This window comes from Trachypithecus francoisi, unplaced genomic scaffold (assembly GCF_009764315.1).
Source record: "Trachypithecus francoisi isolate TF-2019V2 unplaced genomic scaffold, Tfra_2.0 Lachesis_group8, whole genome shotgun sequence".
In the NCBI taxonomy this organism is placed as follows: Eukaryota; Metazoa; Chordata; class Mammalia; order Primates; family Cercopithecidae; genus Trachypithecus; species Trachypithecus francoisi.
In genome coordinates this window covers 50,122,866-50,132,310 of record NW_022681473.1, presented here as the reverse complement: position 1 = coordinate 50,132,310, position 9,445 = coordinate 50,122,866, and the positions used below count along the sequence as shown (strand labels likewise).

At 40.6% G+C, this 9,445-nt stretch overlaps 1 protein-coding gene and 1 pseudogene across 2 annotated transcripts; both read right to left on the bottom strand.

Moving 5' to 3' along the window:
- Window positions 1-570: 570 nt before the first annotated feature.
- LOC117080956 (olfactory receptor 7E24-like) lies at window positions 571-1,733 on the bottom strand. The gene is given in 2 exon segments (XM_033206460.1): window positions 571-1,202; window positions 1,204-1,733. Coding segments are annotated over 2 exon segments (1,014 nt in total). The 5' UTR covers window positions 1,648-1,733; the 3' UTR covers window positions 571-632.
- Window positions 1,734-7,263: 5,530 nt separating this feature from the next.
- LOC117080017 lies at window positions 7,264-8,377 on the bottom strand (annotated as a pseudogene). The gene has a single exon (XR_004435679.1). The product of XR_004435679.1 is annotated as an olfactory receptor 7E24-like (transcript).
- Between the last annotated feature and the right edge of the window lie 1,068 nt (window positions 8,378-9,445).

The window sequence follows — 9,445 nt, the reverse complement described above, 5'->3', positions numbered from 1 at the left end:
ATATTCTAGGGGGAAATTACTCCTAATGTCACAGGTGTGTACATCCTGTGATATTATTCACAATATACTAGCAGGATATTACTACTAATGTCACAATGTGTGTACACCTTGTGGTATGATTCATAATATCATGGGGGGATGTATTCCTAATGTCACAGGAAGTGTTGAAGAAAGCCATGTGTACCATGTGTGTACACTGCCTGTGATATTATTCGTAATATCCTAGGGGGATGTTTCTTTTAATGCCACAAAGGGTGTACAAAATGTCACAGAAGGTGTACACCTTGTGATGTTATTCATAATATACTAGAAGGATGTTACTCCTAATGTCATGGGATGTACACTCTGTTATTATTTGTAATCTCCTAGGGAGATATGATTTCAAATATCACAGTGAGTGTACACACCTGGTGTGATAGTATTCGTAATATCCTAGGGAGATACAATTCCTAATATCACAGTGTGTGTACCCCATGTGTGTACACTCTGTGATAGTATTTTTTATATCTTAGGGAAATATTACTCTTAATGTCACAGTGGGTGTTAACCCTGTGATATTATTCATATTTCACCTTGCTGCCTTTTTAAACCCACATTACAAAAGGAATGGAACAGATAACAAGATACTGAGATTAGACTGTTCTGCCTTGCGGCCGCCGCAGGACACTTTTAATATCCCTGTTTCTCAGGCTGTAGATGAAGAGGTTCAGCATGGGGGTGACTACCGTGTATATCACTGAGGCCACTGCACCCTTTCTGGGGGAAGATGACACATCTGAATTGAGGTACTCTCCAATGCCTGTTCCATAAAATAAGCACACAACTGACAGGTGAGACCCACAGGTGGAGAAGGCTTTATAGTTCCCACCTGATGATGAAACCCTCAGAATGGAGAAAACAATTTTATAGTAAGGTAAAAGGATCCCCAAGGTGGGAAGAAAACCAAATACGGCAGCAAGGAAATACATGACTATGTTATTAGTGAAGGTATCACAACATGCAAGGTGGAGGAACTGAGAAGGGTCACAGAAGAAATCAGGAATTTCCACTTCCTTGAAGCAGGTAATTTGTAAGGCAATCAAATTGTACAGATGGGAGTCTAAAAGATGGAGAAAAAAAGACAGCAGAACTAGGAAGCCACAGAAACACCAGTTCATGATGACTGAATAATATTTAGGGTGACAGATGGCTACAAACCAGTCTTACAGCCATCACACTCGGAGCATGTCTTTCTTCCATGCCTCCAAAAACGGCAAAAAGAGACATCTGGGTCAGGCAGCCCGCATAGGAGATGACTCTGCTGCGAGGTTGGATGTTCACAAACATCTTGGGGACTGTGGTGGAGGTGAAACTGATGTCAGGCAAGGACAGTTTGGAGAGGAACAAGTACATGGGGGTGTGGAGGTGGGAGTCAGGGCTGATGGCCAGGATGATGAGCAGATTCCCCAGCACCGTGACAAGGCACATGGACAGGAACAGCCCAGCGAGGACTGGCTGCGGTTCTGGATCCTCTGAGAGTTCTAGGAGGAGGACTACTGAGACATCTGTTAGATTCTGTGGGTCTGTATAGTTTGGACACCTTTTGCGTAGAAAAGAGAGTTGAAAAATCAGAAACAAGTAAACCAACACCCAGCACTGTGTCTGCATTTTGGATATAAGCAATTCACAAGTAATGTTTTCAGATTTCAGAACAATCCACACTCAGCAATATTTTGCAGTTGTGACAAACTCCATTGCCTTATAAATGCGTTCATCATTGATTTTTTTTTTTTTTTTGAGACGGAGTCTTGCTCTGTCGCCCAAGCTGGAGTGCAGTGGCCGGATCTCAGCTCACTGCAAGCTCTGCCTCCCGGGTTCACTCCATTCTCGTGCCTCAGCCTCCCGAGTAGCTGGGACTACAGGCGTCCGCCACCTCGCCCGGCTAGTTTTTTGTACTTTTTAGTAGAGACGGGGTTTCACTGTGTTAGCCAGGATGGTCTCGATCTCCTGACCTTGTGATCCGCCCGCCTCGGCCTCCCAAAGTGCTGGGATTACAGGTTTGAGCCACCGCGCCCGGCCCATCATTGATTTTTGTGTTATTCACTTCTTGCTGTACACACCTGCCTTAGAGACACTAGATTCAAGAATGTTCCGAGAACCAGATCATCATATATAACAAATTCATAATTGCTAGAAAATAAAAGCCTATCTGTTCAGAAGAAAAATATGTAGTAAAAACATTCTCTTCACTTTAAGAAAAAGTTTATCCTAATTAAAGGAAATTAAGAACTCAAATATTTTATTTTATTCTAATAGATTGCCACAAATTCCCTTGATTTAGAACATTCATAAACACTGTATAACAGCTGAGACTATGCCATCTGGAAATGAAATTAAAGTTGACAGTTCATAATCAGAAAATATTTCCATATGCCAGTTATGTTCTAGTGATTTCAACATTATGTTTTCTGACTTTTCTCCCTCAAGAGACTAATTGCTTACTCAAATAGGTGGGTCTTGTTTTAAAATTCATGTAAGACATAACTCCTGTCCTTAGCTTAGGTGTCTAGACTTAGACTGCCTGGTTCAAATGGGACTTCACCCTTTTTGACTTCATGATCTGGTACAAGTTATATGAAAATGCATTGCTTCTTTTCTAGTCTGTAAAATAATAATGAAATGTGCACTAATAACTGGGAGAAGACTACATGGATGAAATGAAAGAAGCTGCATAGACCACATAGCTCAGAGCCTGGCATTTAGAAAGCCCTCAGTAAGGATTCATGATGCCATGGTGTCTGTCATCATCCTCTTTATCCTCACCATCACGTTCATAATCTTTATGTTGTGCTTAGGGAGTAGTTCAGAGGGACTCATTTGCTGCTGTCATGGGTGAGATGTCCATGAAAGGGACAACCAGTGTGGGAGGAAAGCAAAATTTTGAATAAGATTTCTGAGACCCCCACCACAACCAAGAACAGAAACCCCACAGTCCGCTGAGCTGACAGTTTGCACATTGGTCTCCTCCCATCTGCCCACCGCATTCCCCTGTTTGTCCTGAGGATGAGGAAACAAAACAAGGCTCCCCAGTGTCCCTCAGCACTCACTGAACTGCGCTTCCCCTCTGCTGGGCCATGACCCCAAAGAACCCGTCCACTGTCCTCCCTGTGTGGTGCACGATGGAGGCTCAGACTGTGTACTGAAGACTGGCAAGAAGACAGGGTCAGACATGAGCCTCCTGATGCAGGTGACGGGTGTGGAGCCCACCTGACTGGAACCTCACACTGCAGGGCTGGAGGTACAGACTGAGTATTTACTATTCCATGGCCTTGGGGGCTCAAGGCACAGAGTTCTTCATTAGCCAAATTCACCGAAGTTCGCCCATCTCTAAGGATTTCCTCATAATAATGCAGCAAGAAGAAGAGAAAAATGAGCGTCTATTTTAGGGCTCTTCCTCTAATCAGCAGAAATCCTGTGTGTATTATCGCTTCTTTCTTTTCTTTTTAAAGATTCAACTGTTTTAATTTTCATCTTTTATTATGGTAAAATATACCACATTGAAATATTAAAAATTATAAATATATATTATTTCATGTAGAATGGCCAGTATAAACATTTACAATTTCCACTATTTTTAAGTTTACAGTTTAATGACATTAAGTACATTCACATTGTTTAGCAACCATCACCTCCCTCATCTCCAGAACATTTTTATCTTTCAAAATGGAAATTGTACCCATATTACAAACTCTCCATTCCTTTCTCTCACCCACCCCTGGGGGCCACCATTCTATTTTGCAATTCTATGGGTTTAACTACTCTAGAGTCTTGATGTAAGTGGAATTATAGCATGTTTAATTTTTTTTTTTTTGAGACAGAGCCCAGGTTGGAGAATAGTGGCACGATCTCGGCTCACTGCAACTTCCACATCCTGGGTTCAAACAAATTCTTGTGTCTCAGTCTACTGAGTAGCTGGGATTAGAAGCGTGTGCCACCATGCCCAGCTAATTCTATCATTTTTAGTAGAGACGAGCTTTCGCCGTTTTGGCCAGGCTGGTTTCATATTCCTGACCTCAGGTGATCCGCCCACCTTGGCCTCCCAAGATGCTGGGATTACAGGCGTGAGCCACTGAGCCGGCCAGAAGTGCCTGCCTTTTTAAGGCTGAATAGCCTTCCATTGTATGAATGAGCTGCAGTGTGCTTTTTCATTCATCTGTCCATGGACCATTGGGTTGCTTCCACATTTTGGCTGTTGTGAATAATGCTGCTATGAATATGGGTGTACAAATATCTCTTCCACTCCTGGCTTCTAATTCTTTTTGGTAGGTACCCACAAATGCAACTGCAGGATCATCTGATAATTCTGTTTCTAATTTTTCAAATACACTCCATACTATTTTCCCTGTTCCTGCACAGTTTTACATTCCCTCTGATCATGTTGGAGCATTCCTACTTCCCTCTAATTTTCACCATTGCTTGTTTGTTTATCATATTCATCCTAATGTGTGCTATCACATTTTTGATTTGATTTGTACTTCTCTATGATTAGTGATTTTGAATATCATTTTATAAGGTTATTTGCCGTTGGTATATCTTTCCTAGGGAGATGTCTACTCAAGTCTTCTGATCATTGTTAATGGGATGCCTTGGGTTTCTTGTTGTTTAGTTCTAGTGGTTCTTTATATATTATGGATATCAGCCTCTTTTCAAATATATGATTTGCAAATATTTTTCCTAATCCATGGGTTATTTTTTCACTCCAGTTCATAGTGTTTTTTGATGCACAAAAGTGTTTCTCATTTAGCTGTAATCCAAGGAATCTAATTTTCTTTTGTTGCCTATGATTTTGGTGTCATATCCCAGAAAGCATTGCCCACTCTGATGTCATAAAGGTTTTGCCAGCATTTTCTTTTAGGCATATTATAGTTTTAGCTCTTGGGGTTAGGTCTTTTATCCAGTTTGTGTTAGTTTTTGCATCTGGTGTGACATATGGTCCATATTCATTTTTCTGCATGTGGAAATCAAGTTTCTCCAACACCATTTGTTGAAAAGGCTGCATTTCCACCAATGAACTTTCTTGGCACTCATGTTAAAAACCATTTGAACATATATGTGAAAAGTAATTTCTGGGATCAAGAACAAACAAACAACAACAGACAACAGGTAAAGATGTAGCATGGGTTGGGTGTGGGTGCTCACGCCTGTAATCCTAACACTTTGGGAGGCCGAGGTGGGCAGGTCACCTGAGATTGGGAGTTCAAAACCAGTCTGACCAACAGGGAGAAACTCTGTCTCTACTAAAAATAAAAATTAGGTGGGCATGGTGGTGTGTAATCTCAGCTACTAGGGATGCTGAGGCAGGAGCATTGCTTGAACCCAGGAGGCGGAGTTTGTGGTGAGCCGAGATCATGCTATTGCACTCCAACCTGGGCAACAAGAATGAAACTCCTTCTAAATAAATAAATAAATAAAAATACAGGATGATTTCAAGAGCTCCAATCTAGCCTAAAAAAGAAGAATATAGAAGGGTGTGATTGGAGGAGAAAGAGAATAACTTAAAAGCCATCATAATGAGAAAGTTAGGAAGCTTCTTTCCAAGCCATCTGGAAATACGCAATAAGTTTTTGTGAACTAAAATTTCCATACTGTACTATCAAACACTAGAACTCATTTGTTCCGTCTTTCTGTGTTTTGTACCCAATTACCAACTTCTCTTCATTCCCCATCCCACCCCTTTTCTTTCTAGCCTCTGCTAACCACCTTTATAATCTCCACCTTCATGAGACTCCTTTTGTGTGTATGTGTTTGTTGGAGTATCGTTCTGTTGCCCAGGCTGGAGTATAGAGGCAAGATCTTGGCTCACTGCAACCTCTGCCTTTTAGATTCAAGCAATTCTCCAGCCTCAGCCTCCCAAGTACCTGGAACTACAGGCATGCACCATCATGCCCGGGTAATTTTTGTATTTTTAGTAGAGATGTGGTTTCGCCATATTTTCCAGGCTGGTCTCAAACTTGTGGCTTCAAGTGATCCATCCGACTTGGCCTCCCAAAGTGCTGAGGTTGCAGGCATGAGCCACCACACCTGGTCAAGGTTTTCTTTTTTGTTCCTACATATAAGTGAGGACATGTAATATTTGTCATTCTGCTCTGGCTTATTTCATTTAATATACTGACCTGCAATCTCATCCATTTTTGCGGCAGTGGAGAGGATTTTATTCCTTTTAGTTTGAATAATACTTTATTGTGTGTGTATACCACAGTTTCTTAATTGGAACAAACTTATTAAAAACAAATATTTTAAAAATGTTTCGGAATGAGAAACTTTAGGGATACTGTGACCATTTTATTCTTTTCTATTTCCCATTTTATATATGTACAAGTGTGAAATAAAGCAGCAATCAATGTGTGTATAAATCTGTAACTTCAACAAATGTAAAATGAAAATGCTAAGTGGTAAGAAAAAACAGCATAATAAAAATTTTTTATAGTGTTGAAGTACAATGCATTTGAAGATAACATTTGAAGAAATTATATTACAATTAAGTTTTAAGTTTTATTCTTACTCATCAGAGCTTGATCCCTCCAGGAACTTCATCACTGGAACCATCTCTTTTGCTTAAAAAAAAAAAAAAAATCTGCATATCCACACAGGTGCAAGTAAATCAGAATCTTAAATAATGAGACTCAAGCCTCCTCATGTGTAAGCTACCCAGATGATTTCAGTCAAAGCCAAGATTGAGGAGCGGTGACATGGATCTCTACACATAACCTGCCTAAATAGATTCCCTAGAAGCAGTTTATAAAGGAATTCCACATGAACTGTGGGAAAGGATGTGAATTTGATGTATACAGTATTCCTCACTTAACATTTTTGATAGTCTCTTGAAAACTGCACCTTTACGCAAAATTATGTAGAGTGAAGCCAATGTATTCTTCATCAACATTAGAACCAGACAACTTTGAAAAAACCAGTGGTATTGGAGGACCTGCTGTACATTGTTTCCAGAAAGTCAATTTTCAGGGAATTACAAAATGAAGTGAGGACTTCCTGTATACAAAAAGATGGCTGTGATTCCACCTGGACAACAGGGTTATTGCTCAGAAACTAAAGGAGGTCACCTAGGTATAGAGGATTCAGTCATGAGGTTTATGCTAAACAAAGGATCCCAGAATACTCAACCATTCCAGTTAAAGGCATAACAAAGAAAGCAATATTCACATAGGAAATGTGGAAAGGAATAAAAGCCATCAAGCAACAAAAATAATGTGAGAAAGGGGGCAGGTATTTGCAGATGTAGAGATTTAATGTGGTTGCCCTTTCTAACCCACACAGGAAAAAGGACAGAACAGATCATGAGATTAGACTGTTCTGCTGCACAGCCTCCACAGGGCACTTTGAATGCCCCTGTTTCTCAGTCTGCAGATGAAGGGGTTCAGCATGGGGGTGACCACAGTGTACAACACTGATGCCACCACACCATTCCTGGGGGATGGTGACACAGCTGAAGTCAGGTACACGCCAGTGCCTGTTCCATAAAATAAGCAAACAATTGCCAGGTGAGAACCACAGGTGGAGAAGGCTTTATACTTCCCGTCTGACGATGGAATTCTTAGAGTGGAGGGGACAATTTTATAGTAAGACAAAAGGATCCCTGAAATGGGAAGAAAACCAAATACAGTACTATCTAAATGTATGAATATGTTATTGATGACACAGTCAGAACAGGCAAGTTTGAGAAGTTGAGATCGGTCACAGAAAAAATTAGAGATTTCCACATTCTTGAAGCAGGTGAATCGTAACAATCCAATTGTGCAGCTGGGAATCCAACATGCTGACGAAAAAGACACCAAAACTAAGAAGACACAGAAGTGAGGATTCATGATGACTGGGTAGTGCAGGGGGTGACAGATGGCCACACATCAGTCATAGGCCATCACAGTCAGGAGCATGTCATCTATACAGGCAAAAAGGACAAAGAAAGACATCTGTGCCAGGCAGTCCGCGTGGGAGATGACTCTGCTATGCGATTGCACATCCACAATCATCTTGGGGACTATGGCCAAGGTGAAACCGATGTCAGGCAAGGACAGGTTGGAGAGGAAGAAGTACATGGGGGTGTGGAGGTGGGAGTCAGGGCTGACGGCCAAGGTGATGAACAGGTTCCCCAGCACCGCGACCAGGCACATGGACAGGAACAGCCCAGCAAGGACTGGCTGCAGTTCTGGATCCTCTGAGAGTCCCAGGAGGAGGAATTCTGAGACACCTGTGAGATTCTGTGGTTCTGTGTGACTTGGACACCTTCAGAAGAAAAAAGGATTGGAAAAACAAAAGATAAAAACCAGCACTTAATGCCGTGTGTTTATTTTGGATACAAGCAATTCACAAGGAACATTTTCACACTTGAGGACGATACACCCTCAGCGATATTTCTCAGTTGTGACAAACCCAAAATCTCAGAATTATTGCATGATTTACTTTTTTGCTATTCAAGTCTTTCTGTGCATACCTACTTTAGAGAAAATCCACTGGAGAATGTTAGAAGACCAAAACATAATATGTAACAAATCCAAGATCTCAGTAAAATATGGCATACTCTTCTCAGGAAAAAAAAAAAAAAAAAAGAAAAGTTCTTCTCTCTCTAAGAAAACAAACTCAGTCTAATTTAAAAATTAAGAAGCAGTGAAATACACTTTATTTTATTCTGACACTGCTACAAATTCCTTTGATGTAGAATTCCTTTGATGTAGAATATTTATAAGCACTATACAAGAGCTAGGATCACATTATCTAAAAATGAAATCGAACCTTATAGTTCTTAATCAAAAGACCTTTTTACATGCCAGTTACTTTTCATATTTATTATCATCCTTAGGTTTTCTGACATAATTTCTTCATAAAAGTAAATGCACACTCAAATATGGGAGCCATGTTTCCAAATTTATTTAATATATAACTCTTTGCCGAGCACATTTGCTCACACCTGTAATCCCAGCACTTTGGAAGGCTGGTGAATCACCTGAGGTCAACAGTTTCAGACCAGCCTGACCAGCACTGTGATACCCCATCTCTACTGAAAATACCAAATTAGCCAGGCATGGTGGTGGGCACCTGTAATCCCAGCCACTCGGGAGGCGGAAGCAGGAGAATCCCTTAGAACCTGGGATGCAGAGGTTGTATACCCTGTGATATTATTTTTGATATCCTAGGGAGATATTGCTTCTAATGTCATAGTGGGCATACACCCTGTGATATTATTTGTAATATCCTACAAAGATATTACTCCTAATATCACAGTGGGTGTACACCCTGTGATATTATTCCAAATATTTTACGGAGATATTACTCCTTATATCACAGTGAGTGTACACCATGTTTGTACACTCTGTGATATTATTCATAATAACCTAAAAAAATTACTGTTAATATCACAGTGGGTGTACACCCTGTGATATTATTTGTAATATCC